General features: G+C 45.0%; 1 protein-coding gene across 2 annotated transcripts; it reads left to right on the forward strand.

Moving 5' to 3' along the window:
• Nucleotides 1–2858: 2858 nt before the first annotated feature.
• Nucleotides 2859–25225, forward strand: LOC146185594 (neprilysin-1-like). Of its 2 annotated transcripts, none has more exons than XM_084606513.1 (5): nucleotides 2859–2973; nucleotides 5120–5209; nucleotides 9027–9173; nucleotides 11986–12419; nucleotides 20543–25225. In XM_084606513.1, exons 1-5 carry the CDS (start codon nucleotides 2947–2949, stop codon nucleotides 22245–22247), a joined length of 2403 nt encoding a protein of 800 aa, XP_084462639.1. In that variant the 5' UTR covers nucleotides 2859–2946; the 3' UTR covers nucleotides 22248–25225. The 2 variants fall into 2 exon arrangements, with proteins under 2 accessions (XP_084462639.1, XP_084462640.1); XM_084606514.1 differs by lacking the exon at nucleotides 2859–2973 and adding an exon at nucleotides 3092–3202.
• The last annotated feature ends 353 nt before the right edge of the window (nucleotides 25226–25578 follow it).

Raw genomic sequence — 25578 nt, forward strand, 5'->3', positions numbered from 1 at the left:
CGTGGTGACTACATCGATGCTCTGCAGTCCGATCCGACGCCTGATTCGTTGCCAGAAGACTTCTTCCGAACCGCCATCGATGACGCCCTTCCTTCCACCTACCGGACGCAGCTTGTGGCCCTTTTACAGACGTTTCGCTCCGCGTTCGACGCCGCCCACACACCTCTCGGCCGCACTTCCACAGTCGTGCATCACATTCAGACCGGCTCTAACACGCCTTTTCGACAGCGCCCCTATTGTGCGTCAGCAGCAGAGCGTCGCGTGATCAATGAGCAAGTTGAGGACATGCTACAACGTGGTGTAATCCGTTCACCTCAAAGCCCCTGGTCTTCACCAGTGGTGCTAGTAAAGAAGAAAGATGGCTCAGTTCGCTTTTGTGTTGATTACCGGCGCCTGAACAAAATTACCCACAAGGACAATTACCCCGCACCTCCACCAAGTGAAAGGGGGTGTTTACTGTATAGCCCTCTCCAAGTTGCACAGAAAACCACACAAGAGCACAGCCAGTCTAGGCCTCCACAAGCGAGCTCGAGCAGCGCAGCGGCACTTCGTCGTTCTTCTCCTCGTCTTTGTGATATCCTCGCCTAGTTCATCCTCGTCTTCATAATATATTCGCAGAGTTCACTACAATATATATATATATATATATATATATATATATATATATATATATATATATATATATATATATATATAGGGAGGGGGTTGAAGCTCGAATCGGTCCGGTAGGGCATAAACGTAAAGGAGGTGACACCTGGCCGAAACATCGGAATAAAATTTACTGTTTTTCCACCGTGTTCACCCCCTTTACGTTTATATATATATATATATATATATATATATATATATATATAAGGTTGCTACGCAGGTGTAAAAGCACGCCGCGGTGACAGCACTATTAATAATCTGTAATCGTGTGGTTCATGCAAGTTGCGGCACTTGAAAAAAAAGAAAAGTAGTCATGCAAGCCGTTTCTGCATAGCTCAAAACACTTTAATAAAACTGTTTTTATTTTGCGTTTTCATGAACAATTAGGGTGGATTCAGATCTCTTTCATTTTTTTTTTTTCACCTAAATGCTTGCAGTGGATAAACATTTTGCTGCTACCTTTGTTCGTTCGCGTTCGTTCGTGCGTTAAATAGGTTCCCTAATCGGGGCACTGCACCTTAAGAAACGAGGAAAAAGAAACGCACGTAGATGAGAAGAAGAAGCGAGGGAGAAGAAAAAGAAGAAGCGATCATGGAAGAAGCCAGCGGCAAGAGTACACGGTCTCGCCACAGGAGGTCATCTCATGGTAGACGAAGGTCCTCCACGAAAGGAAAAAAGCTGCTCGTGAGATATGCAATGTTGTTTATAATGTTATAGTAAATTGTAAATCGATTAGGTTTACGTATGAGTCGCACAGGTAATGGCGGAACCGACCTGGACGGCAGGTTATTGGTTTTGCGATTGGGCCAGTGCTTGCGTTAGATGAGAATATTTTCGGGCTGGTATATAATAGCAGGCCAGTCAAATAGAGCGCATTCAGTGCTCGGTTGCACTACGTAATCTAACCAAAATTAAAAAAAAAAACTAAAAAAGACGAACTATTCGGCAGGGACTTGTGTGCGTAGCCTATTTGGCCACACATCTCCAGGTTCGGAATTATGAAGTATGTCGCCAGATGATTTCGTAATGTATGTAGGTGACTAGGGGCACATATGTCCGCATTAACAAAACTTACTTCACCCAGTGAAGGGTCTGAGGAAGCGTGCAATCGCAATCTGTTCTTTTGGGTGAACAGCTGCTTGAACCTCTCACGTCAGTTCAGCAGAATCCGATGCAGTGCTTTAGGGGATATAGGACACACACTGATATTGCATTCCTTTATATAGGGACTATTTGCCTCATCCAAATAACTACCGATGATGGAATCGAACTCCCAAACTTGTGCTCTGCAGGGTGATCCGCTCAGCAGCATGAGTGCATGATGAAGGCGGGAAAGGGCACGCTATACGTACTTATGCTCCCGAGTGGTAGCAGCACCTGTGAGATAATGTGGAGGGCACGTGCACGAGTTAAGCTTTAGCCTGCCAGTGAGGCATTAAGTATTGTATTTTAAAACTGTTTAGCTAACCCGGAATCGGTTTGGTAAAGCTGAGTCAATGCAATATGACTAAGGGGAAGGTGAGGAATGTCACTTCATTGTTTCTATAATAAGTAACTCTGGCGATCTTTCGATATTCACAGATGTCAATAAGAAATGTAAACTATCAATGTCAGGACTGTGTGTACCAAACCACGTGGTGAGAACGGTTTAGCTTTAAAGATCTTTAAGATAGCCGTCTCTCGGGATGAATCGTGTCGAACGGGTGTTTACGCACAACATTATGCACCTGACGTCACGCTAAGGTGGCTGGTCACCCTAGTCGCGCTTGATACGGCCTCCTAACTCATCGATCGTGCTAGTTAGGAAACTTACTTTAAAAACTGATCTGTTCTAACCAATGTCTGTAATTGTCGTCATAATTAACTTTCTGGAATGCGCTTCGTTTCCTTTTTCTTTTTTCTTTTTAGTTATCTCTGCGATTCGCATGTCTAAGAATTTTCGCTACTGCATCTTATGTTATGCTTATCAACAACTCTACTTAAAAAACTGACCAGTTTTAACCTGTGAATTTTGTATGCTTATGGATTGTAGTGTTATAAAGCCATCTGCGATTGTTGTCATAACCTTCTTAAAAGCATTTCGTTGATTTTTGTTTCTTCTTAGTTATCTCTACGGTTGTTGTGTCTAAATTTTTTCCGGTACTGCATCTTTTCAACTGATTTCGTCACCGGTTATACCAGTATGTTTCACAATCCCAAAGCTGGCAACGTAGGAACAGTTTGCTTCAATGACCGCGAGTCCCGCACCTATTCGTAAACATCCAATTATGGTCAACTCGGACTGCCGACTTATTTTACATGTGTCCTATTGGATTTTCTCAACTGGTAATATTAAATTTCTCTGACACAGCTTAGCACAAAGTAGAATAATGACTGAAGGCAGCTCTGCTACCTGCAGCGAACAGCTTCCGTGGGTCGGCTTATCCTTGGCTTGCAGTTCGTACTTTTTTGTTGATTGCGGTGACTAGCTTTGGGTTGTTGGATTGTGGAATGTACGTGGAGAACTCTGAAAAAGAGAAAGGTGCTTTCAGGAAATCACGTAAAGCTTCGCGAGGTGTGTATTATGTTATCCAATACCTCGACTGGCCCCAGACTCTAAGGGCTCCTGTTCACTCGGAACATATCACGCGGGAGTGCAAGTGGAAGCCATTCGGTACTGCGACTTACTATGTGGGAGTATCTTCATTTGACAACTCTACGCCAACATTGCTCTAATATACGAAATATGTTACTAATGTGCCTGTTTGTTGAAGAGGCAGCTACAAAGAGGAAAAGAGTTGCAATAAGTTTAGGAGATAGTTCGGGCGTCGTAATTAAATAAATAACAATGCCTGCTCAGTTGCAGCAAGTCGCGAACAGCAAACTTTTGGCTAAACTGCGGAAAGGTCATTCGCGCTTAGTATATGTATTGTCGGACCTTACGCATGTTTGCGAACTGTTGCCCGACTCACTGCAAATCAAAATAAACTTGTGCCATTATTATGGTTGATAACGCTCAGTAAGCGTACTTGCAATACCACTATTTAATGAAATGCGCGTTTACACCAAATTCAACATACATCAGCAGCGCGTCGAAAGTCCTACGAAGGCTTTGAAGAGCTCGCAGATGTGTTTGCTGTACTTTTCTCACTCGTCCTCGCCTTGTCAAAAATGCATGCCTATTTACTGTTTTGCCATATATCCAGGCTCATGGAACGAAACCCCGTGCGCGACAGTTGCACGCAAGATATGCCATATTTCGTGAGATTCTGCGAGGTTAGTTTTTGTCTAGCGTTCCTGTCATCTGCAATCCCACACACGCGCGCCAAGGAGCGTCACACGACAAAGGCGATGGTGTATCCAAACATACCGGAGAGTGTGTGACAGATACAGTGCCTTTCTTTTTCTGTAGGCCAATTATAATTATATGTAGCACTGCAACGAACGCCGATAAGAGGCAAACGATAGGAGAAGAAGGATTAGGAGACATCTGAGAGACCCACTAATTAAGGGTGCTGTTGTTATTGTTGTGGCTGTAGGAAGAAAGAAAAAAAAATGCACGGGCTTGCTACTGGCTCTGTAGCTGAGCCACCTCTGCTGCCTCGCCTCCTCTGATGGGGCTGGTACAAGTGGGTTACCGCCGCTTGCGGCGAGAGCTATCCTGTCACCGAATTTTTATCTGTTGTAGGCCGTCATTGCACCCGCCACCGCTGGTGGTGGACGACGGCTGTTGTTGCGGCGCGCGTCTTTCTTTCCCTCTTCCTTTTCTTTCTTCTCTATTTTCTCTTCTGTCTGCCCCGCCGGGGTGGTGCAGTGGTAAGACGCCCGACTACTGTGCCGGAGTACCCGGGTTCGAACCCGACCTCGGCGGCTGCGTTTCGATGGAGGCGAAACGAAGAGGCGTCCGTGTGCTGTGCGATGTCAGCGCACGTTAAAGATCCCCAGGTGGTCGAAATTACTCCGTAGCCCTCCACTACGGCTCCTCTTTCTCTCTTTCCACTTTCACTCCCACCTTCCATTCCTTCCCTTACGGCGCGGTTGCGGTGTCCACAGAAAACAAGTGAGGCAGTTACCGCGCCTTTCTCTTCCTATAAATCAGTATATATATCTCTTCTGTCTGCACGAGGCAGCGGTGGTGGCTCAGCTACAGAGCCAGTTGCAGCCTGTACATTTTCTTTTCCTTCTTCTTACAGCCACAACAACTCCGCTGCCTCGTGCAGACAGAAGAGAAAATAGACAAGAAAGAAAACGAAGAAGCAGAGAAAGACACGCGCCGCAATAACAGCCGTCGTCATGCGAAATGGCCTATCGGTACATAATGTGCAAGCCGCTAACAATGCACATTTTACTGTATTGAGACGGTGCTGCCTATTAGTTTTTGATACAGGGTTCGATGAAAGGAGTATGCAGTATCTAGTATCGTTCTCCTTATAGGGCATTACTTATGAAGGTCCGAGGGTCGAGATTTACACTTCTTGCCTTCACTGTACAGGTAGAGCCAGGATCCGGTTCCGGACCGAATGTTCCGTCTGAGGGCGTCGCACTGTTACCTGTCCCTGATGTTGATCCGGCCATGTCACTGGTAAGTATAGTCATTAATAGTGGGAGAAACTCGTCATGAATTATTGATTTCTCGTTAGCAGGGCACATGTTCCGAGCTGCTCCCAACACATTGGGTTGTTGTCCATTTGATACTGAGATCTTATGCGACCTTGGAAATCTCATCACGAAAAAAAAAAAAAAGCGATGATTGGTCGAAACCTGGAAAAGGGAGGGGATAATAAAGATGGTTCTTTCTTTCCCCGTGACAAAATTCTGTGCCGATTGATGTCTTGCAGGCAGAACAGTGGCTCTTGTCGTGGATTGGGTATATAAGCTTCATATGTACATGTGACTATTTACAACTATATGGCAGTATTGTACATCACTGACTACTCCGTGAACCCATTTCAAGGCTACTCGAGACCAGGGCCCGCGTGTCTGTCTCCAGTCGTGTCCAAAAGCTCCCGGTTGAAATGGATGCATAGAGCACCGAACGTTTCGCGTTCTCTCTCCAGGCGTAAAAGTAAATCATAAAGTTGAATCATTCTTAAACTCAATTGATCGCGATTTCAAAGAATTCCGTTAAACCACATTTACAATAATTGCCCTTTCTGTGCTGAGAGCCCTTATACTCCAGTTGAAACGTTCTCGTCTTTGGTCTCCATTTCCTCTAGCGGGCGGGTACAGACGTTGTAGATTGGGGAAAACGTTCGCGGCCTGCATGACGGAATATAGTCACCAAATCCGAGCTGACAAATAACGGGAACTATCTGAACGGGCTGACCGTCGGGAAGCTAGCCAAGGGGCACAGAGCCGCCCTCGCGTTCATGGCCAGGGCGCGGTTCGGCCTAGCGTAGGGTTTTTCGCAATGTCTGGCTCACCCCTGCCTGATCGAAAAGAGTACTGACAAATTATTTAAGACTGTTGCTGCCGGAACACCATGGTGGGTGAGCGGTGGCGCTTTCATGGCATCCCGTTTAACGCAGAGCACAAACGCGCTTGCCCATTATTGTCTTAGGCCCTAATATGAGTGCATTAACCCTGTAGGAATGCCGATGTATTCGATGCCCCGAACAATACGGGAGGATACGTGTCTATGAATGCAGTGCCGCCTCTCCAAAGGTACCGGGTGCTGCAGTGAACACATGAGGTGGATTGTTTTTCTTATAAAAGTTCTTCCCTAATGTAAAAGTTGGCGTGTTTTGTTGCTCGTTTCATTTTTTAACGTATTTATTTTTTATTGGTACACACACATGTTACCTTGTGAATTTGAATCATGTGGCTGTGGTTCCAAGTTTTTGCAAGTATGCTCACCCCAATTACCCAAATTGTTTATTTGGCTCATAAGCCCATATATGCCACCAATTTGATTATAGCGCAGTTTAAGAGGTGATCTCAGACAGAAAGAAGGACACAGGGGGATCTGTGAGTGTTTGTGATCGCCTCTTAGAGCAATCAATCCGCAGAAAGCATACCGTCTAGTCTGCCTCTAGGTTCTTTAAAAACCATCACCTGTGTTCTCATATAACTGATGGCCTGTATGATCCATATCGAACAAGGTCATATATTTCGACCGTCCATATAAGGAATTTTCAATGTAGAAAAAAAAAATACACATTTAAAGCCGCTTTCTTTCTTTCTTACAGCACATAGGTGTTGTGACGCTGTCCCTTCGTGAAGGGAGCCCAGTAGAAGCCAAGAAGAGGTTGTGAAAGTATGGAACGTTATTTCAAAGGCGACGTATCTTTAAGGCACCGCAATGTGAACATTTGCTAGTCACTTCTCCCTGGAAGTAGGGCTGAAGCCCGCCCATAGAAACATGTAGGCAAAAGCAAGCGGAGCATACAAAAATGAAAAGTAGTTCGTGTTCTTTCGAGTGTTGTATCTACATCCAATGTTGAACTTCGCAAGACATATCTTCATTTTGGCCCACTGAGGGAATGAAATTACTTTAGAATGGACGTAATCTGGCAGTTCGAAGAGAATGTTTATAGAGAACACACGGATACTATTCCTTGCTGTCGCTCTTTCTCTTTTCTTCGTTGCTGTTAGCGAAGCTGCCGTTTATTCGTCAGCATTGTGTCCTGTCATTTCACAATCTTGTCTTCCACGCTGAGCCTTTGTGCCCCAAGCCTCAAATAATGCCGTTTTCAAAGACACGTTTTAATTTCTGGCAAGGGCCGAGGTGTGCAAGAACAGAGCAGTTAGAACTTGGAACACCGATAGGACCTTTTTCGTGTTTAAGTGCTACGTTTTTGATAACGTTACTGGGTGATTAGTTTAGGTTAGCATAAACATATTTGATTTCATTTGTGGGGTTTAACGTCCCAAAGCGACTCAGGCTATGAGAGACGCCGTATTGGAGGCCTCCAGAAATTTCAACCACCTGGGGTTCTTTAACATGCACTGACATCGCACAGCACATGGACGCCACTCCGTTTCGCCTCCAACGAAACGCAGCCGCCGAGGTCGGGATTCGATCCCGCTTCCTTGGGCACAGTAGTCGAGCGTCTCAACCACTGCGCCACCCCGGTGGGGCATAAACATATTTGAGCTAAAAAGACGTTCGCGATGAAACTTCTATTTTATGCACCTATATAAAATGTTTGTCATTCATGTTTTATGCTTTTTCTACACCGCATGTGTGTTTCTTCAGTTTCGTCTCGTCTTTAAGCCCTTCTACATTCTTATTTTGCAAAAATAAAATAAAATAAAAAGACCACATATTCTAACTTTTTTTTTTAGTTGCTGTATTTTACACATTACGCGCGATTTCGATATACAATACTTTTTTGACATTGAATATAACCATCTAGCTTTTCATAAGCGCCATTACAAGCATTCATTAAATTAAAGTACTTATAAAAAGTTTATTTAATCAATACTCAGGATCTTCTAAATATCAGAAAATAAATGTGCCCTCAAGCCTTGAATGCATTAAAAATAAAGCGAAACAAAATGTAATCCGGGATGTATCATCTTAAGTGCTGGGAGTCCATCAAACTGTTTCCACCGAAATCAATGATGATCGAGAAACAAACGGGCAATCTGATTTGAATTGACGCAACGGTCTTGTCTGTGTATGAGGTCGGATACTCCTATTTGAAGGCCGATGCGAGGCTAAAGTTGGTCACCTCAAACTCTGCCTTCATTTTGTTTTTCTACATTGATCTCCGAAGATAATCTAAACGGCTCAGCCATGTGCAGAGTGGTAGAAATCAGGTTTGATGATGTGTATAATAGTTTCTGGGCGTCGATGGAGATCAGACGAGTTTGTAAAACGATTGCTTTGGGTTTAAGTGTGGGCGATTATAGGACCGAACGAAAGGACAAATGGAGAAATGACGCTCAAAGTAAAGATGAAAGGCATACAAAAACTAGAAATGACGCCGACCATTTCATTAGCATGAATTATCATAAGCAACAGTCATTCATCTTTAAATGTGCTGGGAGTCAGCGCTTCTTCTCTGTCGATGCTCGATCGTAATATAATTACTGCTACCTAAGTAAGTTTTCCACACTGTTATTCATACTGCATTTGTTGACATTATATCTTTGAGAAAAAGACAAATGAAGGGATTTGTTCTATATTACTGCTTAGCATTTGTACTGTGACCTTGAACATGAAATAGGCTCAAAATCGAATGGGTAGCTACAGGCAGCGCTAGTGTAAGGAACCTGTTAATCTGACTCCACGTAATGAAGTATTTGCTCTAATTCATAATGTACTGCGGGAATAGCACCGGAAGCGACAAAAGGTTCTGGCTCTGCGACGCGTGTCATTTTGTTTTCACTTCTTTTCATCGGAATAAATTTCATGTACACACATTGTCGTTTCCTGTGGCGATATATTACAGGACTCGATCGGAGGCTCTCAAAAATCAACATCCGATTCATCAAAGCCAAAAGCAGACAAGAACACAGGGAGGGAGCCGAAGGCAGCGAAGACCACGGAATCTGAACCGAAGGCCCGGAAGGGCACGGAATCGAAGACAGCATTACCGGTGAGCCGCACACCTGAACGGTGTTAAGGAAGACTAGCTTCGACTTACTAATAAGTAAGTCGAAGCTAGTATTATTTAACGCTCTGGGTGCTTGCTTGGCGTAAAACGGTACCTTGTGGTATAATAAGGACTAGAAAATAAGATATGGTAGTAAATTAATATTTAATCCCGCCAATTTAGGGAATAAAAACAAAGCACAGCATGCGATCGTAATTTCGATTAGGAAAGCTATATACCGGTAGGCATGTCAGGTTGCGATCTTTGCGAAACAGAAACAAACTACCTTCATAGCATTCATATTACCTACTTTGACCGCACAAGTCTAACTACCTACATGCACTGGACGTTTTTAGGATGAGTTTAAAACATCCTTAGGATATATGTACAACGTAATGTGGGCGCGGCGTCTACTTGATACGTTACGCTGTTTGGGAAGTTTGTGGGAAGGTACGTGTCTGGGAAGATGCACAAACAGCACGATGTCTCAGTAGGCAATTCCACTAACTAGCGCTGTCGTGTGTAAACACTAGTTACAAGCATGCATGGCGGCGTCCACACTTCCCATCAGCGGTACTGAAGGCTAGAAATCTCTCCTCAACGTGACATCTGTATCAAAATATTTGTAAGGAGCGTCCTAGTTCCATCTCCCAGTACACTTTCGTAAGACTCAAGCAGGATCTGATCCCCTTGTTTACAGTTTAGGAAAATGGTAGCAACTGCTGAATCGAATGTCCTGCAGCGTTACTTCGGTGGGCAGATGAAAAATATTTGTTCACTGTCTGGCCGAACGTCTGCGTTTTATGTGCGAAATGCCTTTTCCTGCGCTCCCTGCTAATGTCGTCCAAAGCTGAAGGAGAGCCTGAATCGAAACAGAGAGCGACATTAAGCAGAACCTGAAGAAGTGCACGATACCAACTAATTGCAAATACTGCCAACTTTATCATCCGAATGGGAGCTAGGAAAAAAAACAAATCAAGGGAGAACTTAAGTCACTTTGCGTGCAGCAAGGCGAAAGTTATTTGGCCGCCCTGATGCGACCCTTGGAACTCCCCTGTTAAATAAATAGAGAGAAAGAGCTGGCAGTCTCCCTGGGAGAGCTGTTGCACACAGAGAGAAAGAGTATAGATTGAGAGAGAGAGATGAGTCTCTCTCCATTTTCATAGAGAGATATATAGAGAGTAAGAGAGACTCTCTTTATCTAGAGAGCTCTCCCTCCCCCCCCCCCCCCCTCTCTCTCTCTGGAGAGACATCTCTCTCTCTCTCTGTCTACAGACAGTAGAAACAGAGAGAGACTCTCTTTCTCATCACTGACTATCAATCTATCATTATAACTACCGGTCCCTATATACCAGAACCCCACCAATATTCCGCGGAATATCGGGGACAGATCTCTCCCTTTCGCCCTAAAAAAGCGCCATACTAAGAGCGGCATTTGAACCAACGTTGACAGAAACAGGTCAGCTTCGCTTCCTGCTGCCATCGACCACTTAGAAGCTACCATGGCCCCCTGTGTGAGTTTAACTGGTAGTCTAACATGCTGGGCTGTGGTTATCGTGGTAACGAAAATCCTTCATCGGTTTATTTGGCGCCGTGTACGTTTGCGAATCCTGCTAAGAGGAAAATCGTCTGTGAAGAAATTATAGGAACAGTAACTGTTTTAGCCACATGGTATTGCTACCTAAGGTGCTTGACTGTGAAAGTTTAGAAACCATGTTTAGTAGGTAAAGTACTCCAGCCGCCCGTTTTCGGAACCTTGTAGAAGGAGTCTCATGTGGGGTGTCAACTAGTGACGGCATGCTGTACATATTTTCGCGCTCTTCGTTACTTCATATGAATTGGATACATCTTCTTTAGGGACTGGAGGGGGAGGAGGCTCATGTGAAGTTTAATACTTTCTTTCTCCTCTTGGTTCTGCTGGGGGACAGATATATCTGAAGTACAACGGGTAAAGTTAAGACGCAACATATATGTAGTGCTTCCGATCCTCTGCCGGTCATACGACACATCTTCAGAACCACAGCGGTCAATTCTTCGAATATAAATTTTGTAGCGTTGCAGCTAGATGATGGCGTGAGTTGGAAAGAGTGTGAGAAACAGGAATAAAGATCGATTAGTGAGCTCTTTTATCTTCTACGAGATGGGCAGAGAGAGAACTAAGTCATCCATGCCTGCAGTTCCGCCCCGGTGCAGTGCTCATTGCGACAGCCCCCTGGCAGTTTCGAGTGCTTCAGCGTGCTAAGACAATCGCGGGTGGGCTTCAAATAAACTCATGCTCACAACTGCATTAGTGCGCTATAGTTCAAGTTCTTTATTTCATTTCAGCGCGTCTTGTCCTTTCTCCCTGTCGCTCGCCTGTTTGATTTCTTCCTCTTGGCCCTTCGCCACCCTTTCCTTTCTGCCGCCACAATTTCAGGTGCTCCTGACGTCGCGATAGCAGATACCGCGGCCGGCAGGAAACTTTTTTGCCCCTTCTTGCTTATATAAAAATGAATAGCCACACTACTCAGTTATCTTATTTTGCACGAATTCTTTTTTCTAATATTCATTCTGCGTCATTTACATTGGTTGACAGCGCAATGAAGGATCTTTGTCACCGCGAGAAGAGAGCGGTATATTATTCAGCGGCCTCACACTGGCCTCACAGATAGCAGCTGTCTCGTATGAAATGACACTGTATGATGAATAGGAAAATGAATCGTTGAAAATTCCCAGATTAACGCCAGCCTTCCGGCTATCTGAATAGCACGTAACACGCCAGCGATGCCACTCTCGCCCGATGCTAAAATTCTATTCTATTCAAAATTCTATTTAGGTGCCGCATATAGCTCTTCAGGCCGGAGAAGCAGCTTCCGGGTCGAGCCGGCCATTGCAACCTGAGCTGGGGCAGCCCCCACCTCTCTGCGACCAGGTGCCGTGGAATCCGACGCCCGTGCTAGGGGAAACCCTCTCTTCATGGCCGTTCTGGAGTACGCTGAGAAAAGTGTCCGTGGACGACCGCAAGCATGCAAGGATAGCTGTGCTGTGCTCTATTGCGGCGCTCATGTTGATCATCATCGGCTTCGCCTTCCTTTCCCGGGTCGTGCCTGAGGGTCTGTGCTCGTCGCCGGCCTGCCAGCGCCACCGAGCTCTGCTCGATGCCAACCTGAACTCGTCAGTGCTGCCCTGCCGGGACTTCTACGGCCGCGTGTGCAGCCGGTGGGAAACCACGCATGGCGGCGAGTCTGTCACGGACGCCATCTACCGAGAGTGAGTGAACGCCAGTTCTGCGCGTTAAAATGCCTCATTATTGATTTACTGATTCTAGTCAACTTCAAATCGAACAACAGGCACAGTTTTTGTCAAAAATATGCGGGCCGAGCAGTTCGCAATCTCGCAAGTGCCGAGACGTCTTGTCCTCAACCTTCCGGAGCTTACATATTCCTGGAGTGCAGATGCTCAGTTATAGAGCTTTGAAGCGAATCTCTTGGGTTGTACATTTTTGACGGATATCCTGGTAGCGTATTTTGGGCCGCCTGCTATAGAAAACTGAACGAAAAAGGTTCAGCCTGCTTTGACCCAACGACAAGCGCATGACGTGGTCGGGCTGCTTTCCACAAAGAAGCGAAAAAGTCGTACTTTTAACCATCAGTCAGTCAGTTCAGGCGTTCAGTCGTGTCCGACTCTTCGTGACCCTATGGACCATGTCACGCCACGCTTTCCGGTCTCTCACTATCTTCTTAACATCACATAGCTTCATCTGCAATGCCTCGAGAATGCCATCTAACCATCGCGTTCGCTGCCTACCCCTTCTCCGGCGACCCTCAACCTTTCCCAACATCAAATCTTTCTCCAGCGACTCCTCTCTTCTCATCAGATGACCAAAGTAGCTGAGCTTTAACTTTAGAATTTGACCCTCCAATGAGCAGTCAGGGTTTATGGTCGACAATATCGACTGATTTGATCTTCTGGCAGTCCAAGGAACTCTTAAGAGTCTTCGCCAGCACCACAATTCAAACGCGTCAATTCTTCGGCGGTCAGCCTTTTTCACAGTCCAACTCTCGCATCCATACATCACAACTGGAAATACCATAGCACGGGTTATACGGATCTTGGTTGGCAGACTAATGTCTCTGCTCTTTACTAGGCGGTCAAGGCTAACCATTGCTCTCTTTCCCAGAAGCAGGCGTCTCCTAATTTCATGGCTGATCTCTCCTTCCGAGGTAATCTTGGCGCCCAAGAACAGAAAATCTGTCACAGCTTCCACTTCTTGTCCATTGATGCTCCAGGACTTGATAGGGCAAGACGCCATGATCTTCGTCTTTTTAATGTTCAGTTTAAGCCCAAACTTCTCACTCTCTTCTTGTACGCGCATCAGAAGTCTCTTGAGTTCCACTTCACTTTCTGCCATTAAAGTGGTATCATCCGCATATCTAAGGTTGTTGATACGTTTTCCAGCAATCTTCACTCCAGCTGAAGACTCGTCCAGACCGGCCTTCCTCATGATGCACTCTGCATATAGGTTAAATAGGCAGGGCGACAGTATGCAGCCTTGCCTCACCCCTTTCTCAATCGGAAACCAATCAGTAAGACCATGCCCAGTTCTGACTGTGGCCTCTTGCCCTTCATACAGGCTCCTGAGGAGACAGATGAGGTGAATTGGAACTCCCATCTCTCGGAGAGCTTGCCACAATCTGCTGTGATCTACGCAGTCAAACGCTTTCGCATAATCAATAAAGCAGAAGTAAATGGGTTTCTGGAACTCTCTTGCTTTTTCCATGATCCAGCGAAGGTTGGCAATTTGGTCTCTAGTTCCTCTGCCCTTGCGAAACCCAGCTTGCACGTCCGGAAGCTCCCGATCCACATACTGCTGCAGCCTACCTTGCAGGATTTTTAACATCACCTTGCTAGCATGCGAAATAAGCGCGATCGTGCGGTAGTTGGAACAATCTTTGGCACTGCCTTTCTTTGGAATGGGGATGTAAACTGACCTCCTCCAATCCTGTGGCCACTGCAGGGTTGTCCAAATCTTTTGACATAATGTATGCAGTGTGTTAACAGCGTCGTGGTTGAGGTTTTGAAGCAACTCAGCTGGAATACCATCAATTCCGCTTGCTTTGTTCTTAGCAAGGCTGGCTAAGGCCCATTCAACTTCACTCTTCAGGATGCCCGGCTCGAGATCAGTAATCACAACCGTCCTATGTTGGGATTGCACATCCGGGTCCTTCTTGTACAGTTCTGTGTATTCCTGCCACCTCTTCTTTATCTCTGAGGCTTCAGTGAGGTCCTTGCCTCGTTTGTCCTTTATCACGCCCAGCTTAGCACAGAAGCTTCCTTTGATATCTTTGATTGTCTTATACAGAGCTCTTGTGTTTCTTAATTGGCTGTTGTCCTCAACTGCTTGACACTGTATGTTCAGGAAGGCATTCTTATCTCTCCTTGCTATTTTCTGAAAATCCGCATTGAGAACCTTGTATCTTTCTCTTTCCCCCATACCTTTTGCCATCCTCCTTTCCTCAGCTATTTGCAAAGCCTCTTCAGATAACCAGTTTGCTTTTTTGCATTTCTTTTGCTTTGGAACTACCTTAGTAGCAACTTCTTGTATTATATCACGAACATCAGTCCACATCTCTTCGGGCTCTTTGTCTTCTAGATCTAATTCTTGAAATCGATTCCTCACTTCCACAGCATATTCTAATGGAATCTGATCCAGATCATACCTGAAAGGCCTTCTAGTTTTCTGCGTTTTCCTCAATCGAAGCTTAATTTTGGCAACAAGAAGCTGATGATCGGTGCCACAATCGGCCCCAGGCCTTGTTTTTACTGCTTGTATAGCGCTTCTCCATCTCTGCCGGCAAATAATATAATCGATCTGATTCCTGTACAGACCGTCCGGTGAAATCCATGTGTACAGGCGCCTCTTGTGCTGTTGAAAATGAGTATTCGCTATGGTCAGGTTGTTTTCTTGACAGAACTCTACTAGCCTCTGCCCAGCTTCATTTGGCTCACCAAGACCGAACTTGCCTGTAATTCCGGATATTTCTTCACTCCCGACCTTAGCATTCCAGTCTCCTATGAGAAAAACGACGTCTGATGATGGGGTGCGGTCTAAAAGGCATTGTAGGTCCGCATAAAATCTCTCAACGTCAGCTTCTTCAGCAGCAGTGGTCGGTGCATAGACTTGGATAACTGTTATGTTGAAAGGGTGACCTTGGATCCGAAGTGAAATCATTCGGTCGTTTTTGGGGTTGTACCCTAGCACTGCTTTGCCCATTCTTCTGTTTACTATGAGAGCGACCCCATTCCAACCATATAAAAGTATTAATCATCCTCATGTGACTTGTTCACTGAAGCCTTCACGGCAGCACGTAAACCTGAGCTGACGTTAATGTGCGGAACATTACAGAACGGTGATTCCCAACAGAGGTTTTCCTTGGCTCCCGGTGAGTAGCTACCCATGCCCTGGGTTTGACACTATATGGTCGTAATGTGCGTCGTGTGTATTTCTCCACTGAACAGTAAAACGAAATCAGTTAGTGGTATTTGATTATACGAAACGACCTAGATGCATCGAAATTCTTGAGCTGATAATTTGGTTTCATTGTTCGCTTTTAATTTAGGTAAACAGACGAACATTAAGTGCTGAATGCTTTCTATTACGGAGGAATTGAGTGTGGTGATTACTGCAGACTTGATCTGTATCCAGCTACAATTTCTTTAAAACATTTCACGATAACCTGGCTTTGAAAAAGGCCTCATTTTCTTGCATTTGTATACGAAAGGTTACTCACTGCTATTTTTGTTTTCGCAAGCAAGCAATTCATCTTATTTCGCATACCGTTTAGGTTTCAGCCTAATCTTTGCTTTTGCCATCAGGGTGCTAGCAAAAGGTAAAAGACTTGCGCAAAAAGTAGATGAAGAAAGAGACGTGACAACAAGACAGAGCGCAAACTTCCAACTGGTTTTATTTAGGAAACGGTACCTACTTATATAGACAAGTGAAATCATATCATATTGATCAAGAGTAAACACGTGAGCACACAACCAGCGAAGATCATCTACCAAGCAGGGCAAAAAATGACTTAAATCTCATCAGATTATCACTGAGGCCAAAAAAATGTTTGCTGTGTAAGAAGGCTGAATGATGTAAGCGAGGTATACCAGCAAACGCAGACAGATACACACACATGCAAGACTGCGCGCGCGCAAACAACACACACACGCACACAGAGATACACACACAAACACACAAACAGACAAGCACACGTAAAATCTTAACAACACATTTCTATGGCTAAGCCAAGTCAGACCTAAAAACAATGTAAAAACAGGCAGTCGAAAACTAAAACCGATAAAACAGCCAAATGGCTGAAAACCTAAGTGAATAAAATCAATTTTCTAAGCAAAAGCCGCGTCAGTCATAAAAATCAACAACAAACAAGAAGCAGTGTAACAGCAAGTAACACAGCAAATCACACATGTCCCAAAAAGGCTAGCTCCTTATCTAGGAGTGTCAAAGAGGTTGAACTAATACATTTTTCACCGTTTTTCGTTATTAAAAAGGCCTCAATGATCTCTCTCTGCACTTTGGTTTTGCTACGTGCGAGAATTACAGTGCCCTCATACACAGGTTTGCATTTATGGCAGACAATATGGTCATACAGGTTGCCAGTTTTATAGCTTTCCACATTCCTCTTATGTTCAATGATTCGGTCATTCACACATCTACCCGTTTGTCCAATGTATAGGCACCCACAAGTGAGAGGCAGGCTGTACACAACATTGGTGGAACATTCAATGAACCTGGTGCCATGCTTCTTTTCACATCGCTCGCGTTTCTTGGCCAGAACGGTACAGACGCTTGACAGCTTAGTAGGCGTGGAAAAGAGAACAGTCACATCATTCCTGTTGCCAATCTTCTTCAGGTTATGGGAAATTTTGTGCAGATAAGGGATGACTTGAACCTGATGTCTTGGCCGAGGCACAGTCGAGGCTTTCTTACTGTCATTCCTTTGTGCTTTATGCAGTAGACTTGCTGTTACACTGTGGATTACGTTGGCGGGATACCCTGCTTTTTCAAGACGATTGATCTGGATGGTGACGCTGCTTTTCAGGTTGTGTGAACAGCTTCTGGCAAGTGCGGCTTGAAGAAGACCAGCTATAATCCTACGTTTGATTAGCTTCGAATGGGCGCTTTCATAGGCCAATAAGCTTTTCTTGCTGCGTGGATTGTATTTGAAACAAGGGCCGCATCCGGAATCGCTGAAGGTAATAAGCAAATCAAGGAACTGAATCTCCTGACGATGTGGTAATTCCCAGGTGAACTTGAGGCCTTTTGCTTCGGCAGTGAACAGCCCTACAATTCTGGCGACAAGGGCATCCAAGTCGCATCCAGGCGTCGCTTGAAGTATGATAAGGTAGTCATCCACATACCTCAGAACTTTCAGAACACCCATGCCTGTCAGGAAGTCACACATTCGTCGGTCCACGGCAGACAAGTAGATGTCACAAAGCACCGGTGCCACAGAAGAACCTATGCATATCTTTTCTTTTTGGACAAAGAATTTTTTGTTAAAGAATACTGCTGTGGAATTGAGATAAAACTCAAGCAGGGTGATGAAGTTGTCAGTGCTTAGCCCTGATGAGCTCTGGAAGTTGATTTCACTAGAGCACTCAATCTTCTCCCGGACAGTTTCAAGGAGCCTTCCTTGTGGAACAGAATAATAAAGATCTTAGGCGTCTACGGAAAAGGCTGTCTTTGCTGATTACAGGCTTTGAAGAGCTTCTACTGCGTCAGTAGAACTTTTAACCAAGAAGGGATCCTCAAGTGGCAGGGACGTAAGCTGCTGCTGCAGGAACTTACTTACTGCGGCTTGCCAGGTTCCTTTTTCCGACACGATGGTCCTCAGTGGGCATTCAGGCTTGTGTGTTTTGCCTGAAAAGAATACTTCTAAGAAGTGATTCTTGGATTTTTCGGCGACTTAACTTTCTCAAGGGAAAGATCCTGCAGCAACTGCACAGCAATAGATTTCTGCTTTCTGGAGCGAAATTTAACCTCTTTGAAATTCTTTCCTAATGCTTCAAGTGCTTTTTCTTTAAAAAGCGTTTCAGGCATGACCACAAAGCCCCCTTCTTTATCAGCCTGTAGTGCGGTGGCTCCGCAACGCTGTATTGCCTTAGCTATCTTCATAATGGGAGGCTTGCTTCCCTGGAGTGCGTCCACTGTTCGTAGCAAGCAGTCAACGCCGTCGCCAATCACTCTCACCTTGTTAGCTTCTTTGGCTCCTGCTGCAACGGTCCTTACAAGTTCCAGTAATTGGGGTCTGCTGGTCATTGGTTCGTAACTGAACTTCGGTCCTTTTTGCAGCGTTCTTCTGACGTCATCAGGTAGCCGCACCTCTCCCAGAACGACGAGGGTGTCCGACGTAGCACGCCTACTTTTTTCTTGTTGAGGCAAATTGCAGACAATGCAGCGCCACTGAAACTCTGTTGACTGGGCTATCAGCTTCTTGAATTCGGCGAGACGGCGAGCTTGTCTTGTTGGATGACTGTGTTCACTAACATATATCTTAGCCATTCTTCCAGCAGTCGAACTTGGTGCCAATACTCAGATTTGAGGATTTTGCAGATCCGTCTTAAGTGACCCCACGAAGGATTAACGTGTCCGAATAAATGTCGAACCTCCAGTGGCGCTATTTTCCTTCTGAGACAAAACGTGATTTTTTGCCCTGCTTGGTAGATGATCTTCGCTGGTTGTGTGCTCACGTGTTCACTCTTGATCAATATGATATGATTTCACTTGTCTATATAAGTAGATACCGTTTCCTAAATAAAACCAGATGGAAGTTTGCGCTCTGTCTTGTTGTCACGTCTCTTTCTTCATCTACTTTTTGCGCAAGTCTTTTACCTTTTGCTAATATGAACCAACTCGCCCAGAAGAAAGTACTTATTGAATCAGGGTGCTATTTCTCGTTTGAGCCGCCGTGATGCCTGAAGGGTAACGAAGTTCGGATACTAAGCCTGAGGTTTCAGGATAAATTCCGGCCGTGGCGGCCATGTTCTGAAGGAGACATATTTCCATATTGTCAATTGTACAGTAAACAAACATCTGGCTTGGGCTCGCAATCCGTCTGAAGGAATTTTAAGTATTCATTTTCGAGCGTAAGTCTCAGAAGGCACTTTAAACGAACAACCCCCCCCCCCCCCCCCCCACCCCCCTTCCAAAGATAGGGAATTTTTTTGCATGGTGTTCATTGTTTGATGGAATGAGGGAAAATACAGAGAGAGGACAAATGTAGTACATGGGATTAAACGAATATTTCGCCGCAAAGAAATCTTCGTTTTCGGAAATCTGACTAGATTTTCCCTAAACGACAATTTGCTACTTCCCAGAGTTAATACAAATTATGGCAAACAAACCCCTTTGTTTTCAGCTATAACTATATGAAATTCACTACCCTCATATGTTTAAACGGTTCGGTCGTATAGGCTCTTCACTAATATCGTCAAAACATTCTTATTAACGAAGTAATTATAACCACACAGTTATGTTTTTATTTTTTTATGTATTGTTCTTGTTGTTCATGGATTTTAACATATCTTAATGTTCAGTTTCTGCCATATTTGTGAATTTGTTTAAGCAATTTGTTTTAGGAGGTCCCCCTGACAGCTTTGCTTTGGTACCTCCTTCTGTACCAAATAAATCATACTAATTTGTGTAATACATTTCTGAAAATAAAAAAAACCTGAAACCTGAATGAAACCTGAAACGCACCTCAGTCCTAGAAAAAAAAAACGACGTATTGTATACACGGATACAGGAATGTAATAGCTGTAATGAACAAATACATGATTTACGCTATCAAGGTAATAATGAAATTTCAACTGCTGTCTTACGATTTCCAAGCCAAATGGCTAATGCACTGCGCCAGAAAAGCAACAGTATCAGCTTTTAATTGTGCTCTTAACTGTTCTTACAAATAATCTGGTTTCCGCTAGGTGGTGCGACTTAATGCCTACATTGTATAGTTCACAGGCCGGAAATGCGTGCTATGGAGTGTCCGCTAAATAATTTCAGTCGCCTAAATTTGCCTGAACACCCTGGAGATCAGCGACCTAAGCGGAATGGTGAGTGACACCTGGAACCTTTTCTCGGTAGGCGAGGGGGAAACCAATCTGCAATCGAACTTCTACGGCGTCCCTCATAGGCCACGTAGCGCTTCGGGATATTAAATAAAGGCCCTGGATTTGAGGCTAGATGAGTCTCTATGTGTTCTGTGATTGTTTGCAGAAAAACTCCTTAACAGACATGAAATAAGCAACTAATCTTGCAACTCCACCGAGAACCCAAACATTTCATACATCCGTATTTTTTTTTTTTTTTTTTTTTTCAGATTCATGACCAAAGTGGCGACGATGGCGGCCAATAGGACAGTGCCGCAGACCGGGCAGACCGCAGTTCAAAAAGCTGCCGCGTTCTACCGCTCCTGTACACTCGTTTGCACTGGGGACCAGAATCACGTGAACGAGGTTCAGTCAATGTTGGCGAGCTTTGGCATCTACTGGCCTGAGGTAACAAACGCCTCGAACCTCCTCCACATTTTGCTATCCATGGCTGCTGCGTGGAACTGGGCGAGCGTCCTGCAATTCGCAGTACAACGTAACGGGCACGTCACAGTGCGACCCTCATCCTTCTTCTGGCACGTGCTCTCGGGAAGACAGCGCATGCTTGAGAACAACACCAACCGGAACTATTATCATGAGTACTTCGATATCATGGTGGCTGCGTTCGGCCGCGCAACGAAAGAGCGCGTATACGCTTACGATGACCTCATCTCGCTAGAGGACAATGTGGTGTCTGGCTTGAGCGCTGAGCTGATGAGCTCGGAATGGGACACCCTGGAGAGCAGCAACCTAAGTGGAATGGTGCGCGATACCCGGAACCCTTTCTCGGTAGCTGAATGGGAAACCAATCTGCGATCGAACTTCAACTTCTCCGCTGACTCCGTCCTGAGCGTCAGCGTTGAGCACACGATGTTCTTCGTGCGCTTCTTCTCTTTTGTAGCCAGCGAGGGAGAAAGCATGATGGCTTACTACGTCGGCTGGGTAGTCGTGCAGGCCCTTTCGCTCCTGGCCAGCTCGGAGATGGTCACCAAATACTTTGTGGGTGACGGCGTCGTAGCGTCTAGAGAGCATGCACTGTTTTGCGCAAACCTGGCACACATCTACATGGGCGTAGCTTTTTACGCGGATCAGCAGGCCACAGAGGTCACAGACAGTGTTCTGCAAGACGTCTTTCAGGTTGAGAGCAACGTTCAGGCAGCGTTTAGCAGTACCTTGAAGGGATCACCGTTTTACGACGTCGTTCCCTTGTCGCTGGCTGCCAAGGAGGCGCTGGAGCAATCTCTAAGGCTAATGAAGTCTTTTAATGCAGACACGTTGAACAGTATGTATCAGGCGTTTTCCGACATGGATGACAACGTGTTCGACAACGTGCGACGGGCTGCCGCGGGTCTCCAGCTGACGAAAGCTGACATCAGCATGGCGGACTTCGTGAGTAACGGTAGCGCGCTTCTTTCCTTGCATCCCAGCCACGGAAACTTTACCCTCCTGCCTATGGCCCTTGAGAAGCCTTTGTACGAGCCGGGAGCGCTCACGGTGGTTAAGTACGCGACAGTAGGTGGCACAGTAGCTGACGCCTTCTCGACGGCCACTTTCGCAAGTAGCCCTGAGGCGTTCGACCGGAAACTCCAGTTGGCGTTCACGCTCAAGTCGACCTGCTTTTTCGGGAGCGAGGTGCTCATGCGTCACCTTACACTAGAACACATCGAGCTTGTACGAAGGGTAACCTCACTGCGTGTCATCTTGACCACCCTGGTGCAGTCGAACCACGGACGCTCGCAGTCCGCTCTGTTGGCCGGCTACGAGTCTTTGACAGATATCGAACTGCTTTTGTTCTTCTGGTGCTTTGTGCAGTGTGGCAGTGTCAATGGACGTCGCAGGTGTAATGGCCCACTCAGCCTGGTGGGCCAGTTCTCACTGGTCTTTGGCTGCAAGAAGGGTGACCCCATGTACACTGGACGCGACTGCGACATATAGAGCTGAACGCATATAGAGCTGCGGAGCACTTCACTTTTAAATATTTAAATATTTAAAAGTCCAGACACTGTTAGTAGTGCTCAGTGTAATTTGTTTTGTAACTTTTTTCTTTTGTTCTCTTTCCCCTGAAAATGCCGCTTTCTTGGGACCAAGAGACACTATATGTGCTGGTGCGCTCTATAGACTGGTCGTCAAGCGAACGTTCCGTGTGATGACAAATCTGAACCTTTACAGTTTCGACGACAGCTGAAATGCCATTCAGCATTTACCTATCATTTTTTCTTTCGACATTCTTGTGACGTATACTCGCTCCTTATGAAAACGTAAGCCTGGAATTCTTTCTAATCTTTTTACACTGCATTTTCTCTGAGTAGAATATTCTGTACTTTGATGGTGACATGGCAGTGGTGATGCTTTACATAACATTGCCTCATCCTTGTTGAGTCGCAGATAAATTAGAGCTAATCCTGCTCTGTGTGCCAACTTTTTGTGCTCCCCTGCAGCTGTTGCGTTTTGTATTCCTTTTACTTGTCGAGATTGAGTGCTGGACATATCAGTACGGAATGCCCCATATAGTGTATCGTTTAGACCAAAAATTGCATGGGCGAACTATTGTATCCACGTCAGATATCGCATTGTAATTTCTATTATTTACTTTCGTTATACAGTATCTGCTGTAGGATGTTTTTCAAGTGAACGAGACACATATAACAATCGTTATATGCGCCTAAACTGACTTGGTCAGCAATCTCCGTTGAAGTAGAAATACTATATTGTGTCACTTCACGAAGTGTGAAGGCTCTGTTACTTTTCTGCCGTACCAGCCTCGTTCAAGTTCTCACTTAACGAAAACTAAGTTTTTGACTATCAGCGCGCATTTCACTAAGCCATGCACTTATGTTCTGTAAAGCGTTTTTGTTTAGTCTACGTATGTTCCTGCATTATTGTTTGTTTCTCTAAAACTATTCCGTATTGTTTTTTTCCTCACTCTTTGCAGTCAGTAACCTTTATGTATTCGGTTTATTTTTATTTTTATAGCTTTTCTGAATATTATAGTTACTTGAACAAGGGCTCGTTGAAGCGTGTCTTCTATTGTTCAGATGACTGCGGGAAATTAAATGATACTTATCTACGCTTGGTCGCAAAGAAAAGAGCTAAGAAGATTGTTTTCTTGTAAAATAAGAACATATTACTGCGGCACGTAAAGCAAGGAATGAATCTATCTTCGATTACTTGAAATCAGCTAATGAAACTTTTGAGGGAGCGAGTGGCACAAAATGATGGAACAGGTTGACTAAATTTTATATCAATAGCTTGCTGCCGATACAAGGAATGGCTCAAAGAAGTTAAATAATTCACCTAATTAAATAGCGTGTTATTCTAAAACAAAGGAGTAATTGACTGAAAGACTTCAAGAACTATACTACAATTGACTATAAAATATTAACCCAGCAGAACATTGTACCCGTAAAAGTCTTCGAGATTATCTGCAAGTTCTAACGAACCAGATCATTCTTAGTGGCCGTGTGTTCACATGCCCTTATTAAGTTGTCACACATTTCAATACCTACTTGTATTCAGTGATTCCGTGTATTCTGAAGAAAGCGCTGGCGAGTGTGTGTTCCTTCACCTGTAACACTTGTAACTTTCCCGTACGAGGGAGTTAGTGTTGCAGTTTCGTTGCGGAAAGTTCACATGGTCCATACAACATCCTAAACTTCTGCAATATGTTGTATTGTTAGTTCTTTGGTGTTCATTCCTCACCGTCTCACTGGTGGCGGCTTGGGCGTCGTGCACAGCACACATTTGCGGATAATATCGTGTATCAAGTATCTTCATCAGCCATCGCTATCCTCCACACACGAGTCTCATACTGGAGCTCCCCCTGCTCGTTGGCGATTCTCTTACTTTTAATTTGAGATGTCTGCCATTAGGTAACGCGAGAAACTTTCTCCCACATTCCCCCCTCGTTCGTGGTTCTTGCCCGATCTGCGTTAGCAGCTCCCCATGCTTTTATTCTCTCAGTCAGTTGTTACGCTCTACAAATACAATGCGTTTTTAAATGCCTTACATTTTCTTAACTCACCAGTTTCTCGGTGCCGCTTGCTCTCACAGGACCATCGACGGCACTGATTCACGCGGCAAAATTGGCATTGCGTCAAGACGCTACTGAGTCTGCGTACGTTAGTGCACTACGTATAGAGTCACCATCGTCATTAAGACTCAAGGGCGTTATATATGAAGCTGATATCAAATGCAGGAAATGCCACTCGACGGTCACCTAACGTCGCAATGTCGAGGAGTACTGTTCGAAAGAGGCATGGTGCACAGTGTGACGCATGCTGCAGGACGTTCACTTCGAACATTATTGGACAGAAACCCAGTAATAAAGATCCAGTACGGGACCAAAATGTTTTAATTGCAATTCACAGCTAACTTTCATACAACGTTGTGGTGAAAATATTGATTCCTAAACGTTATTATTACAGCCTACACTTCAGAAGTACTAAGAGTAACAGAGAGTATCTTCATACTACGGAAAAAGGACCAGATGATAATATACATTCCATTCTATTATCAATTCCCTGTTGAAGTTGCACCATTGTGTGTATGCAAGACAAGGAGTTCAGAAATGGGTTCAGAGCCTAATAATTCCCGCCGGGGGGGTGCAGTGGTTACGGCGCTCGACTATTGTTAACAAGGACGCGGGATCGAATGCCGGCCTAGGCGGCCGCTTTTCGATGAAGGCGAAAAGCAAGGCGCCCATGTGCTGCGCGGTGTCAGTGCACATTAAAGAACCTCAGGTGGTCAAACTTTCCGGAGTCCTCCACTACGGTGTTTCTCATAGCCTGAGTCGCCTTGGGACGTTAAACCCAACAGACCAAGCCACAGCCTAATAATTTAAATCTGTGTTCGTCTTTTGACTATGCGCTTTGTTCTTAATTAATCAGTGCTCAGTATGTAGCAGAAAAGGGGAAAAAATAAAGGCAGATATTCATATTGGCCACCTGAAAATTTGTGGAAGCCACCTTTAAAGTGGTCAGCATCTTTGTCAAGTTAATTGTGCTTTTTTTTTTTTTTTCCAGCATGACGTGCTGTGGGGATATAGTTATGCGTTCATTTGAATTGTGTAATACATCTGCCCTTGCCACTTTGCTGTGGGGCCTTGTTCAGCAAAACAGCATCAGTGCTTATGCGGAGAGGCTATACTATGTAATTTGTTTTTGGAAAATAAACATCAACATCAACAAGGGAGGAAAGGCCGGGGTGGATACGGGCAAGGTGAGCTGGGGATAGAAAGGTACGGGACTGGACCCGGCGTCAGGTCCAC

This window comes from Amblyomma maculatum, chromosome 6 (genome assembly GCF_055883805.1).
Source record: "Amblyomma maculatum isolate TAMU_Amacu chromosome 6, ASM5588380v1, whole genome shotgun sequence".
Taxonomy (NCBI): Eukaryota; Metazoa; Arthropoda; class Arachnida; order Ixodida; family Ixodidae; genus Amblyomma; species Amblyomma maculatum.